General features: G+C 38.3%; 1 protein-coding gene across 1 annotated transcript in view; it reads left to right on the forward strand.

The window, feature by feature from the left end:
- furinb (furin (paired basic amino acid cleaving enzyme) b) overlaps positions 1 to 15,814 on the forward strand; it is a 42,533-nt gene that overhangs the window by 20,150 nt on the left and 6,569 nt on the right. Inside the window, exons 5-11 of the mRNA XM_088378478.1 lie at positions 240 to 368; positions 454 to 530; positions 5,412 to 5,500; positions 7,775 to 7,947; positions 11,369 to 11,581; positions 13,930 to 14,030; positions 15,617 to 15,720. Coding sequence (XP_088234604.1) covers positions 240 to 368; positions 454 to 530; positions 5,412 to 5,500; positions 7,775 to 7,947; positions 11,369 to 11,581; positions 13,930 to 14,030; positions 15,617 to 15,720 — 886 coding nt within the window. The remainder of the gene's footprint in view (positions 1 to 239; positions 369 to 453; positions 531 to 5,411; positions 5,501 to 7,774; positions 7,948 to 11,368; positions 11,582 to 13,929; positions 14,031 to 15,616; positions 15,721 to 15,814) is intronic.

Here is a 15,814-nt window from a genome sequence, read left to right on the forward strand (position 1 = left end):
TTAAATGATTTGATTTATTAAAGGTAAACTATTCATAGCTACCCTGCGTGAAAAGGTAATTTACTTGCTCCATTGTGAAATCATGAATCATGAAATACTTTTTAACACCACTGGGAATACATGTAAATCGACAATCAAAAATCTAAACCGGATTTTAGTTTACCAGAGGGGTACGGCTTGTTGAGAAGATTCCCGTGTCTCACATGATGTTGACCTGTCTAATATTCATATGTCTTCAGTCCACTCTGACTCATCAAGACTTAAATACCAAAGTAGCTTGGGCTCAGGGCTACACTGGAAAAGGTATTGTGGTGACTATCCTGGATGACGGCATTGAAAAAGACCACCCAGATCTCATCAACAATTATGTTAGTGAACTTATTAAGACTTTGCATTATTAAGAACCTCCTTGAAACATGCTGAGAGATATAACCTTGGTTCCTGGTCTTTTAGGATCCGGAGGCCAGTTATGATGTCAATGATGGAGATGCTGACCCACAACCAAGATACACTCAGCGTAATGAGAACAGGTAAGGTATGCAGAATTCATCAATTTGGCAAGGTATTGCTTTTAACTACCCCTAAATGAGGAAAGCAAACAAGTGCATTCAAAAAGGCTAAGAAATAGCGCGATTTAGCTTGATAATATATATGCACTTCACTACAATCAAGTTTGAAGGTGCTGCCTCAAGTCTAGAAAATTCCAATTTCCTTGGCTTCCACACAAATGCCTCACAGCCATTTTGGCGCTGATTTGTTCGAAACTTTTCGCCTGCCTTAGGTTGCCCCTCAAGCCTTTGATTACATTCATAAATATTTACCATGCTTCAATGTTGAGCATAAAGTTCCAGCAAGGAATAAAGCCTAAATCTCAATATCACTCTTTCTTGTAATGTAGTTTTGCGATGCCTCAGTCCTAGTGTGATTCACTAGGTGGAGGTCGAGATTCTGTGCAGGCCCCCACCAGACCCTGCTTTATGTATTGGTGCAATGTCATGTCGAAAGTGGAAAGTTACGAGAGTGGAATCTGGTGGTGTGACGAATGCTTCGGCGTGTTCAGTATGAATTAGAGCGGGTCTTCTTGCCTGACATCGGTGCCTGATCTCATAAATGCAATTCTGGGAGAATGGACAAAATGCACTGGTAAACCTTTTAGATAGCCCTCCCAGGAGAGTTGAAGCTGTTATAGCTGCAAAAGGTGGACCAACATCACAATGAACGGTTCAATACAAACCCTTTGGATTAAGATGGGATGTCACTTAAGGTCATTTGTGTGTCCAGGCAGTTGAGTGAACACTTTTGGCAAAACAGAGTACTTTGCAGCTTGCTTGTCTGTCACAGATTAGATTATCATCAATCAAGCAAAATTACACAATTTTTTTTTATTTTCTAAATGTTTCTTTTGATGAAGAACACACAATTTCATAACACAAAAATAAATACTAGAATAATAAAAAATAAACAAATAGGATTTTAGAAAAATGTGTGTTAATTTTTCAACACTTTTCAACGTGTGTGGGTGTGCCCATGGCAACAAGTGGGCCGTAGTCCAAACCCCATGGCGTACATGAAAGGCTACGTGTCTTTTCAAATCTTGTTCTAAATCTGTCTGTTTTCTTCAAAGACTGCAGCTTTCTTTGCTGCTGTGTATTTTGTCTTTCAGGCATAGTACATGCCACTTTGTTAAGTTTTTATCTTTTAAATATGGTGTGAGGTTTTTATTCTTTTGTGACTGTAATTGTGATAAGAAATCTTGTTTCATGTCCACAAAATGTTGTTCATTTAAAAGTACATTAATAATATCCTGTGACAGAACAAAGCACCACTGCAGATTACTCACCGCCTCTGATTCAGTTCCAATTTGGAGCCAAACCATCACCATTGAAAAGATGCACATGCACCCTTTTAAAATCAGACACTTTCACTCACATAGTACTCTATTACAGAGTCAGTTAAAGTGCACTCACTATGTGTTACCAATGAGATAAATAAAATAAATAAAGTCTGCAGTGATTTAGAGTAACACTGAACATATAGTACAGCATGTGAGTAATTTCAACATCTCCCTTGCAATCAAATTTTATGAGATAATTCATAGGCAAGAGGGAGTAAGGAGGGTTTTCAGGCTGCCACTTTGATTAAATCGCTGACACAAAGGTTGTTTCCCTTGTTTATAATTATCATGTCAGGCTCTGTGCTTCATGAGTTGGCAGTTTTGACAGATATTAGTGGAATGGAGACAGGATACACTGAAGGCTGGGTTCTTGTTAGTCCTCGCTGATCACGGCAAGGCTCTCGATCGTAACAATGCTCGGGTTTTTTTTTTTTTCCATTGTCTGTAATTTCAGTGTGATGTTGATATTGAGAGGCAGAGCGCGCATTAGAAATAGCAATTAATTTATGTGTCTGGTTTGATCAAACCTAAAACAATGAAGCCCTGAATTGAAACAAAAAAAATCATTTGGCATGCTGGAGAATGCAACTTTGTGGTTGGAACTGTTTCTCACCATATCCTTATCTCCAATCTATTCTTTTGGACAGAGCTGTCTTACACTGCAACTGAGCAAAAAACAGCAAAAACTATTGTGTTGCACCATTGACTAGACCCCATAGAAACAGATTGAAATCAAAAGTGATGCCAAGAGACACATCCCTACAATTAAGCTAAGCATGGCCATGCTGAGAGGCACATTTGGTCATGCTTTCTCGCTTCCTACTCACAGTCAAAACCCAACACAAGCAAGGGTATACTTGTGGCTGTGCTGCTCCACCAGCATTTGAATGCTCTCGTTACACAGTAAATGGTATCATTTCAGCTTCACCCACTGGAACTAATCTGTTCTCGGTATAAAACATTTGAAGAAACAGATTTGAATATAATGGCTTGCAAGAAAAACAAGCCATTGTTTGCTGAAAAGTTGATAGGTTCAATTGATTTTTTTGTTTGCAACGTGATGCAGCATCAAATTCAAAATACTATTTGCAAAAAAAAAAAAAATGTGGTCTTTAATTATTCCAAAACAAGTTGAAACAGATTTGCAAATTTGTTTATTTTATTTTTTAATTTACATTCTACAGAACGTTCCATCTTCACTGAAATTCATGGTTGGGTGATATAACATTTACATTGGATGATACACTGTAGTTGGATTTTTTTTTTTTAAATAAGCACTTTAGTCATTGAATTGTGTACTCTGGTAACATTCAACAAGTAGAAGTAGAAAAATTAACAAAATACAGTCTAAGTGTTGTATACTAGTTGGCATAAGAAATCATAAAAAATGATAATAAATTACTATCATTCTATTGAGGGGTCAAACTTGCACCATCAGAAACTTTAAACGCACTGTACAGTTGATGTTTTAGGTAACATTGCAGTTCAGTTGCCCGACTGTTAAGGAAATTATTATTTAATGGACATCTAAAATGTAAAGCAAACCTGACCTTCCTGTTCTGTTTTACTCCCGTCATATTTCCTTTTTCTTGTCTTAACATCATGCATAAGTCAAAAAAGTCAATCCAAACATTAAAATAAAAGAAAAACACCGTCAGATATCTAAGTCAAGGACAAACACCCATACTGGCCAGTTTTTCCTTGATTGGATTCTTGATTTTGTGTTGTGGACTGTATTTCCATTTAAAGTTTTAGCTTCAAGTTTTTAGATCACTACTGTGAGAGATAATCTGAGTAACAAAAATGCATCAACTAAATTAGTCCTATAAAAAAAGTTGAACTAAAATGAACTGTTTTTACTGCTTAATGTCCCACTATGGTGTCTGAAGAGGAAACTTTCTCTTTGCTCATGCTGTTACCTGCATAATGAGTCTCAATTTGCCCCTTGATTACGTCCAGTATGTAGTTAATGAAGGAAGCGTCAAGTCACCATTAACTGCTTTTCATTAATATATTATAAGAGCAGTCAACTGGAAATAAAAACTCCAGACAGTAATTGCAGCATTTAATTAAACGCACAAGTTATGTTTAACATCCTCCAATATATTTTCTATATATATATATATATATATATATATATATATATATATATATATATATATATATTTATTTATTTATTTATTTATTTATTTATAGATGCACTGAGTGCCTGGGAAGTTTACAAGTGTAAAAGTGAGTAGTATTTAAAAGAGGGTTTTATGCTTTAGGTAATTCTGATGGGTGTCATCATAGAAAATTTGGGAGAGCAAAATGAAGTTTAAAATAATGGAATTGGAAGTAAGGGGAAGAGGCAAACAAAAGGAAATGTTTCTGATCTGATTTATTGAGGGATGCTAGCAACATTATACAAGCTATGGTTTGATTGATTTAACTTGAACAGACTTGTGTAACATTTCATTTAAAACTTGGGACAACTCACCCAGAAAATGGTTCTAGGACAGGCCAGTACCAGTTTTCTCAGTGCATTGAAATGACCCAGAAATGAAAAAGTCTGAAGTTAAAAGGATTTTTATTGTATATGATATGGCATGACTCGACTGTGACTGCCTTCAAAAAAAGCCCTTAGGATGATCAGAATCTCCAAAATTGAATTGCTGAATAAGCAATATGTGATCATTTTTGTTTCTGGCATTTTATTTATTTTTTATTTTTTTCAAAAGCAGAAAAGTTCAATTCTTCCTGCGCAAACATCGAGTAAATCAGGCCCTGGGTGAGTTGGAAATGTGATGGAGTGGGAATAACATGATGGTGATACATCACTGTGTTCCAGAGCTTAATCAGGCGTTGCTTTGCTCTGACCCTGTGAAGTGACTTTGGATCAAAAAGAGTTTTGTTTTGTTCTTTGCTCTGCCATAGCAGCACTGTGGATGTAATTAGCTTCGTTTTGATACTGTTCATATAGTCCGTCCCAGAGACAGCAAGCCTTCTCTATCACATATTAAAACATTATACATTTATAAATTATTTATATGTTTAATTATTTTTATGTATTATAAATACATTTATTAATCAGCATCTCTGAGGACTAAGATGTATTATGTGTATTTGGGATCTAATTTTATGCTGCACACGACTTAAGTCTGCAAATCAATAGAGAACAGTGGAAATGTTGGTGTGCAGCCCTGTCACCTGCAGCACAAAAGCCCATGGCACAGCAAGCAACGTGGTTGCGAGCAAAGAAAATACAGTAGAGTCCGCAACTCATACACGCACTGAGGCAGTTGGCCCTGAAGTATATATCATCTCTCTGCAAAGAGGGAACTGCAACACCTAGTTTTCTTATTGATAAATAACATTATGGGGGCACTAACTATGCTGGTAACCTGCAAATGATCTCAATTCAGGGCTAACAGACTTTAAGTGTTCAGCACTCAATTGTAAATATTATGTTGGTGTCAGATAATAGATGGCTAGATGAATTGTCTTTCATAGACCTTCATTTCTGCTTTCTTCAAAGACATGGAACTCGATGTGCAGGAGAGGTGGCAGCTGCAGCTAACAATGGCGTGTGTGGCGTGGGTGTGGCCTATAATGCTAAGATTGGAGGTGAGTGCACCGTATTAATGAGGATATATAGATATTTTTTATTTATCTTGTTTTCTTTTAAATGTGCTCACACAAAGTCTGAATAAAAAATATGATAATAAACACAAGAATTATCAGACTGATTATACTGTGATGGTGCGTGGACTTACGATATTCTTATTGCGTCTTATTGTATTACATATGCTCTATACTTTTAATTAGGGACTAGATATATTAGGGATAGATAGATAGATAGATAGATAGATAGATAGATAGATAGATAGATAGATAGATAGATAGATAGATAGATAGATAGATAGATAGATAGATAGATAGATAGATAGATAGATAGATAGATAGATAGATAGATAGATAGATAGATAGATAGATAGATAGATAGATAGATAGATAGATAGATAGATAGATAGATAGATAGAATACAAGAGTTGTTTTACTTTAAAGTGTGATGGCTTTCTATTTAACTAAACTGTTTGTTTCTAAACATTTATCCAAGTACAGTTTGTAATTTACATTGTGCATTTTATTTGACTTATTTACTCATATACTTATTACTTTATTTCATTTTTTATTTATTGTATTTATTATTTATTATTACACTTACGACGCTTACTATGCCCACTATGCTACTGTGGTATGATGTACTGTTTTCACTGTCTTTGTTGTTGTACCTTTATACCTTTATATGTAAAGGGCTTTCTTACACTTGCAGCTGTTGTGAAATGCACTAGATAAAAATGCTTTCACCATCATGTACCCACATTCCAAAAACATGCAAGTTGGGTAAATACAAGATGCTAAATTTCCCAAAGGTATGAACATGAGTGGTTGTCAGTCTCCCTTGCAATTGTCTGGAAACCAATTCAGATTGTAGCCTGCCTCCAGCTAAGGTCTGTTCAACAGAACAGGACAAGCAGTAAAAAAATGGATGCACGAAAAGATGAGTATTGTACAGAGTAGTTGTAAAAAATACATTATATAAAAATTCTGATCATTTGACCTTGGAAGCGTATTTTTCCAGAACATTTTGGTTGAGCTCCAATTTCACTTTTCTGGTGCTTGACTTTGGAATTGTATCCAAAATGGTTTATTCATTTTTTTTTAGATGCTTCTGATAAAGTCTCGCAATGAACTGGAGGAAAAATGTTGTAGGTTTTGGCATCAGATGATCTGTTAAATTGCATGATGATAGAAGCCAGCCTGATGGTGCATGCAGGCCCTGAGGAACTTGAATTAGCCCCATTCCAGATGTTCCTCATAACTCTCCTTCTTTGTCTTCATTAACATTTGTCTCTCGACTGAGCAACATATTGGCCGTGCTTTTCAATAATTAATCCTCTGTGAATTTGTTCACGTCCTTAGAGCTTGCTAAAGAGCGGCTGTGTTGTGTTGTTCTGTATGTTCACGAGTACAAAGAACGACGCTTTATTGGTTGTATCCTTGCTGAGTGATGATAAAGTGATAAGCATTTAAACACTCCAGCTGACATTTGTTGGCTCAATTAACATTTGCTCATGCATCTCTCTTCCACGCACACTCATTCATTTGCGGTAGCACACTACTTCCGACTTGGTCACGCTTCTGAGTACTCACACCAGCAGTGTCGCTGAGCTGTAGGAAGTAAAAGAGAACTGCAACAACAGTGATTATGTCTACTGCTGCAACACAGTGTGTACATAATGATGACCGAGTAAACATCTTTTCTTTGTGTCACTATTTTCGATTTGGCATTCAAACCTTTGTAAGCCAAATCTCCTCCTACAGCGATCCGACTTAATCTGTGTGCAGCCCTGCCGGAGAGACTCAGCGGGTTGTCCTGAATCGATTATTGAAGTCTTAATGTGGATGTCTGTCTTGTCTCAGGTCCGCGGGTGTAGTCCCAGTAATAGACTTCATTTGAAGGTGGTTCATTTCACACCTCTCTACTGCCATTAATGTCCATGGGACTGATCTGAGGCTGCTCACATCAAACGCCCAGGCAGTGGTGTGATTAAATATATCATTTTGGTTCTACCCTCTGGACACACCATTCCGTTGCAGGCTCTCTTATCCTATTTTTTAGATGGGTGTTCATCATATGTACAAGCTTTAAAAGAAATCTGTATTTTCCTTTTCTTCCCACTTCTTTGCTCCTGTTGTCACTGATGAGACATTTCCTGTGCTTGTCTTTCCCCTTAGTTTTAAACATTCAAAGGCTGCAATTTATTCTGCTGTTCTCTTGCCTCCCATATTTAACTGCTGACCTAACGTAAGCTGCTCTGTGTGTGCATTTAACAGGAGTCCGTATGTTGGATGGGGAGGTGACAGACGTGGTAGAGGCCCACTCTCTTGGTCTCAACCCCCAGCACATTCACATATACAGTGCCAGCTGGGGCCCAGAAGATGACGGCAAATCTCTGGACGGCCCTGCTAAGCTGGCCAAGGAGGCTTTCCAGCAGGGAATCACCAAGGTTGGTCAGACAACTTAACATTACATGTCATCACACCCTTAAAATTGCTGGGTTAAAAATAACCCAATTTGGGTTGAAAATTGAACCAACAAGAATTTGACTCAATGTTTTGCCCCAAAAATCTCATTATTTTGTACAAAGCAACGCAAATTGTTTATTTATTTATTTATTTATTTATTTATTTATTTATTTAGCAAAACAACCTAAAGTTGGGTCAAAATGACACAACCTCCTGGGTCTGTCCAATTTTTAAACCAGCAGTTTTAAGGTTGCTGTTGATATTGCTGCGCATCGCTTTTAAAAAAAAAAAAAATAGCTGCTAAAGGTGTCAAAAATGTTTACACCCTTTAGACTGCTGAGTTAAACATTGGACCAACCCAGGAAGTTGGGTCAATTGACCCAACTCTGGTTTGTTTTTTTGCAAAAACCAATTTGTTGGGTTGTTTTGCACAGCAAATGGTTGTTTTGTACAATTTCTTGCATTACTGAAACTCTCCTACACATGCCTCAGTCTGTAAAACGCCTATAGCTAATCCAAAATACAGAAGCCTAGACTAACCCCTGTTTTGGCCTCCCACCATTGGTTTCCAATAAGATTCAGAATAAACTACTAGATCCTCTTGATCGACATGACCTCCCCCCCAGCTACTACATCTCTGAGTTCATCATTCCACTACACGACCTCTCCCTTCCACATATCTTGTTGGCCTTTTATCTATCCTTCACACACACACACACGCACACGCACACACACACACACACACACACACACACACCACATATCAAAGCTGATCGCACATTTGCATTCCTAGTCTCAGCTCTGTGAAGGCATCTCCCACAATCTGTTAGCTCTAATGAATCCTTAAAATATTTGAAGCAATGCCTCATTCATGTTGTAAAGCCTTTGCATAGAGCTCCCTTCATATTTTTGTATTCTGTTTTATTTGATTCTGTTTAACTTCTCTTGGTGTCATTACTGCATCTTTGTCTACATCTTTGTCCCCTCCGATCTTTCTGTCTCAATTTTGCATTGTACATGTCTGTGAAGCGTTTGTAACTATGTTTTATGAAGCGATATTTTAACAAAGGCTTATTTAATTATATTCCATACCTAAGCTAGTATTATCTTATTAAAACAACACAATTGACTGCTTTACAAGACATTACATTCATATTGAACACAATTGAGGTTAGAATGGTGTTGCCCTCGACAACCATTTTCTCAGACGGCCCCTTTGAAAAATGACTTGCCCGTCCTGCATAATGCATCCATGTAATTAATACTTCAAGAAGAGGGTTCCAAATATGGTAGTGAACAAAACAGGTTTTTTTTTTGGTCCCTCCGCTATTTTTGCAGTGAAAATGCAACAAAATTGCATACATGAATAGGCCCAAACTGTACTGCATGTGGTACCTTTGTGTGAATATCTGCATATATCATACCAAAAAAGCCATGTTCTTGTCTGTTTGGACTCGTGTGTGAATATCTACATATCATATGCGTGCGTGCATTGCCTGTGTTCACCAATATTTCGAAAGATTGCCTTTAAAACATATACCCAAAAAACTGCTCTGAGAGAGGCCAGCACCAGAACTTGAATGACCCAGAAGCAGATAGAATGAAAATTGAAAGGAGTTTTGTCACAGAGGATATGGCAGGACTCCTGACTAAGACTGGCTTTAGGTCAGTATTTAGAAGCTCCGAAATTACATTGCTGAATAGACAATATGTCATGACATTTTTGGTGTTGTTTTTGGCATTTAAAAAAACAATATCCCAAGCAGAAAAGTTCTCCCTGCCGGTTGTCATTTTGCCTGTGCTATGCTGGCACCGCTGCGTGTGCCGGTTTAGTTCCTGCCTTTCAGACACAGTATTTAAAGCCATTCAATCATTTCACCACTATAGTATTTGTCTATTTGAATATACTCCTTCCAGAACGCATGAAATGAACTGTATTGCAATATGGGTCATTTGGCAGACACAATCCTGGTTGCACCTAGGAAGAAGATCAGCTTCCACATTTGTTTGCATGGGCATTCAAGTTTGTTCCTGCATTTTCTCCACAGACCTTTAGTAAATCAAACCCTTTTGACTTCTAATCTACTTTAACTGTATAGTATATATAAATGGTGTGTCTAATTCAGCAATTCTGTGCTCCCTTGTTTCTTTAGTGCTGGGTATAAATCGGATTTTCTGGTAAATTGCCATCATACATGTGTAAATTTGCATCATGTTAAAATGAGTAGATAAGATGATCTTCAAAAGACCAACAAACATCGCTCAAACGAAAAGACATTTTCACAAAGGCTACTTTCAAGTTGTGGAGTGCTGACAGCAGATTCCCCCGTTCCCTTTTATTCCATTATGGCCAAGAAGGACAGAACTGGTCCATAGACCTGCAGCTATTACGAGCTGCAAAAAGCAGACCATCAATGTATGAAAGGGCAGCATCACTCTGTGTGCCTTTGGTGGGGACATTTCAAAAATTCCATTCAGTCATCCGTCCATTATCTGTACCGCTTGTCCCCCGGGGGTCGCGGGCATGCTGGAGCCTATCTCAGCAATCATTGGGCAGTAAGCAGGGGACACCCTGAACTGGTTGTCAGCCAATCACAGAGTACACAAAGACGAATGAACAACCATTCACACACACACACACTCTCACCATGGGCAATTTGGGGTGCTCAATCGGCCTATCAAGCATTATTTTTGGGATGTGGGAGTTCTTGGGGAAAACCCACACGGGCACAGGGAGAACATGGAAACTCCACCCAGGGAGGGCCGGAGGTGAAATCTAACCCACAACCTCTGAACCATGAGGCAGACGTGCTAACCAGTGCGCCACCGCCATTCCAAAAATGTATTCTAAAAATGAAAAGTAACCAGTGCATGAAGGCAACCAAGATTTATCTCTTGAAATGCTAGACATTCCAGTCATAAGTACCTTTAGATAACGATGCAAGATCAAATTCTTGGTGCGTGTGGAAATAAATTTCTTTTTTAACCTGACAGAGTATATAATTTGTTACTTCGGTCATATTCTTATTATGACACATAAATCACCTCACGATTGTTAGGCTGCTTGTAAAGTGCAACACTTAATCAGATTGAATGGGTGATATACTGTTAGTGCTTTAGGAAATTGGAGCAAAACAGTCTCATCGGCACCTATCGCTTTGGCGTTCATCTGGCCTCTAAATATTCCGTTTGATATCTTTTCTTCCCTTTTATCTTCTGTTTTAACACGGTGCCTCACATGAAAAGATAAGAAGACTAATGGTTGTACAGCTCACTTTCTAAAGACAACATGTAACTAACAAGGCATTTGAGCAGTGGGGCATAATCGTCTCTCTCTATGTCTCACATAATTACTGTTGTGCGGTCATTTGGAATAATGTGTTCATTCTTTCTTTACCTCAGGGACGTGGTGGACTGGGCTCCATTTTTGTGTGGGCTTCTGGAAACGGCGGCAGAGAGCAAGACAACTGCAACTGTGACGGCTACACCAACAGCATCTACACATTGTCCATCAGCAGCACCACACAATCTGGAAATGTGCCATGGTACAGCGAGCCTTGTTCATCTACCCTCGCCACCACCTTCAGCTCCGGAGACCCTGGGGAAAAACAGATAGTAGGTGTACGCAAATACACAGTATACACTCATGGAAAATCTGGGCTTTTGTGCTCGAAAGGAAACTGTCCAAATGTCAAAATGATGTAGTATTGTGTTTCAAGACAAAATGTAAGCTTACATATTCAAAATCAAACCTCGTCTAACATTGACACACATAAGGGAATCTCTCTGTTGTTAAAATAGGAGCTGACAATGACTGAGAAATTGCAACATGCCTCCTTGGCGCGACTTGTCAAAAACGCTTGCCTCGGGGACAAGGAACAGATAACTATCAATCCTCTCTAAGGATGCATGCTGCAGGCGGGCCAAAACAAATGTATAGGTGTCCTCCTTTGTTCCCTTTTGTATTGGTAGCATCGCGTTTTTCTTTGCCAGAGAACACATTTTTACTCTTCAAAAATGGCGATAAGAGTATCTTTAGCAATTTATTTTAACTGACATTCCTTCTTGTATCTCAGTATGTAATATCTTTCACACCCAGGATGAACAGAAATGTAGCTGTGAATATTGACAGATGGTCAGAAAACATGACTCGAATGAGGATAAGCGGTATGGAGAATAGATGCATGGATAGAAAATATGTTTGAGTTGAATGCATGATTTATATATAGTGTGTGTGTGTATATATATATATATGGAAGTCCCAAGATCCAAGTGGGAAACACCTCCAAAGGTGGTAGAGAATGACCAAGCCAAGATCCTCTGGGACTTCCAGATCCAGACAGACAGAATGGTAATGGCGAACCAACCGGACATTGTGGTAGTGGACAAAGAGCAGAGGAAAGCCGTTGTGGTTGACATAGCCATCCCAAATGATGGTAACATTAGGAAAAAGGAACATGAGAAACTTGAGAAATATCAAGGGCTCAGAGAAGAGCTGGAGAAGACCTGGAGAGTTAAGACTTCAGTGGTACCTGTGGTCATTGGAGCACTAGGGGCAGTAACCCCCAAACTGGAGGAGTGGCTCAAACAGATCCCAGGAAAAACATCTGACATCTCAGTCCAGAAAAGTGCAGTACTAGGAACAGCAAAGATACTGCGTAGAACCCTCAAGCTCCCAGGCCTCTGGTAGAGGACCCGAGCTTGAAGGGAAAAAGATACCACCCACGGGGGGTGAGGAAAAAGTTTATATATATATATATATATATATATATATATATATATATATATATATATATATATATATATATATATATATATATATATATATATATATATATATATATATATATATATCGGGGTTTTTTTTTAATAGGAGAGATATTCGCCATTTGAAACAGCTCCTGGGTGTCTTAAGACGTCTGTGACATGCTTGTTAAAATATCCTATGGATCAAGAGCTACTGCTCAACTTTCTTAAGCCATCTACGCTACATAAGTTCATATTTTTGGGTAAAATCATATAATGTATAATTTGACAATGGCATAAGCCTTCAACAAGGTTTTTTGCCCCTTTTTTCAAGTTTTCCGTTAGTAAAAACAAGTGGACGCCTTTGAAAACGCTGCCACTGCTGTTGTAAAACCGAATGGCCGAACCTTTTACAAACAGAAGATGTGAATATCTTCATCCTGCACATCCTTGTCCAAATAAGTTACTACTATTATTGATTTGAATAGCATACTGACTTTTGTTTGTGCGTGGCTTTGTGATAACGCTTCACCAATGATATGTGAACTGACTGTGACCAGTGGAAACACGTTCGTCATATATTTTAAATTCTGAAACCAAATACATTACCAGTCAAAGATTTGGAAACAGTTTTATATTCAATAATATGAGAAATTGTGTCCAAGCTTTTGACTGGTAGTGTACAGTATATGTATTAAATGTATTTGCGGTTTGAAACAGAACAACCAGCTTTGTGTGAAGCACGGGAATGATTAATTATGTATGATGTGCCAATGACATTTGTTATTCATTTAACCTTTATTTTCCCAGATAAGACAATTGAAAACAAATTATCATCTTCAACGGGAACGCGCCTGCAAACACCAGACTAAAACAAGATTGTCTATAGGCATATTTTGGTCCCGATACGTGCATGGGGATTGTCAGAATTGAATTTCCATAACTGCAAAAATGCAGAGACTACATTTTTCTCAAGTAAACATTGCCATTGGGGTTTCTAGTTGTATGGTTCCATTACTAGACACATGAGACTGAAAAACAAGCTGACGCTTCCATTTTCTTTCCTGTTACCAATTGCTCATTAAAGGGTCTTTTGGTTGCCGGGCCCTCAATGACTAACATACAACATCTTTCACTGTGACTTTCCAGCACACATAAGTGGAATAGTCGATGTGTAAAATTGAATGTATCTCTCATTTTCCATGTCTGTCTCCAAGGTGACAACAGACCTTAGGCAAAAGTGCACCGATTCACACACAGGAACGTCGGCTTCAGCACCACTAGCTGCTGGAATCATCGCTCTGGCACTGGAGGCCAAGTAAGTTGAATCACCCTTCTGCCACCACGGAGCCAGCCTTATGGCCCATCAGATGTTCTTTAACCTTATTTTGTATGCATCACTGTAGGCTCAGAGGTTAATATGACCATTTGTGTGCACACAGTCCGCCTAAAACCCAACCCACTTGTTCACCCAGCAAACGGATCTTTTTATAATCACTTTATTAGCCAGACAAATTAGTGACTTTATCCCCAAAAGACATCAGAATATCTTACAGCTGATTGTGACGTCAAACTAGAAAGTGTGTCACCTTATTTCTCATCCAGGTTTCCAAATTCAGCAATTCTAATGTGTTCCATGATAGGTTTACCTTTTATCTTATCTTGGCATATTTAGTTTGCTTATCTTCATAATGCTTGTAATTCCCATTTTAGCAATTCGCTGGCAGCATTTTATTTGAAACCCTGAAAAACCCCACAGGGCTATTTAAGTAAAGATGTGAAGAAAGTAAGTATCTCTGTGTGATACTTTGAGATTTCTTGTCAGGGCAAAAAATACAAAACATTATTCAATTCATTCATTATTCAATTATTCCGATTAACAATGAAGAACCCCACTCTTCCAATAAATGTTACATTTGTACATTTGAGCGCTGTCAGTTGAATTTGAGATTCAACTAGTACTTGGTGCGTTTTTGTTTTGAGGCTTCTACAAATCATTGATCTTATTCAAACTCAAATCAATTTATGTTCTATACAATTATGTCAAAGTATGTCTGACCAAAGGGGCAAAGATCACATTCAGCTTTTTTTCCCTTTCATGAGTAATATCATATCAAAGATGTTTGTGGGAGCTGGGTTCAAAGGCCATGCCTGTGATTTGTATTTGTCAGTGCTTTACAAAAAGACATTTTTCAAACTCTGATCTCCTGGCGGGGACTACAGACTGTCATCTGTAACAATGTTTCAGTTTATCACACTATAATCTCATCTATGAATTTGCCCTCCCTGTCAGATAGATTCATTCGAAAGGATGTTTTATCTTTCTGCTCTTCCATTTCTCCATCAGTCACCCTTGCCACTACTTGTTAAGTGTCACTGAAATAATGGGGAATCGTGTCTATTAAAAACACATCCCCATTCTACTGTATAGCTGACACTGACGCTGCTGTTGTGTTGGGCTTTTTCATTCAACTTCTTGGTATTCTATATATGTAACATTAAGTATCCTTTCTACAGCATCATACACCTCAGTAACAGTCATTACAAAGATGTCTCGACGCGTTCCTGTTTTACTGCGTTCACTGAACTTTAAGGCCAGTGTTTTATACCTGTGTTAAAAACCATAGTGTGAAACAGGATAGTTGTCATGGTCAACTGAAATGATCCTTGGTCTTTTTCATATTCGAAAAACATTCTGCCTCTCCATTTTAAGGTTCTGAATTATATTTCAGCAAGGGCTACAGACGGCTAAATGTTTTTCACATTCCACTGCTTCCTTCCTTTTGCTGTATAGTTAGAGGTCAGCCAAGTCTGACAGCTCATAATATATGACGGGAACTAAATTACTCCTTCTACTGTTAAGTGACATGAAGATGAAGTGGTCTCTTTCCCACATTTCGGCAGTATGAACCTGACCTGGAGGGACATGCAGCACCTGGTGGTGAGAACAGCCCGACCCAAACGTCTCAACGCAGGAGACTGGAGGACCAATGGAGTTGGACGCAGAGGTAGTACTGATGATTTTGTTTCAAAAGCATCCTTTTCTGACTTTACACATCACCAAAATGTTGGATATACGCGTATGCTCTGTGTGTTAGCCGT

Source organism: Syngnathus floridae, chromosome 6 (genome assembly GCF_059516105.1).
Source record: "Syngnathus floridae isolate MCC-2025c chromosome 6, RoL_Sflo_1.0, whole genome shotgun sequence".
Taxonomy (NCBI): Eukaryota; Metazoa; Chordata; class Actinopteri; order Syngnathiformes; family Syngnathidae; genus Syngnathus; species Syngnathus floridae.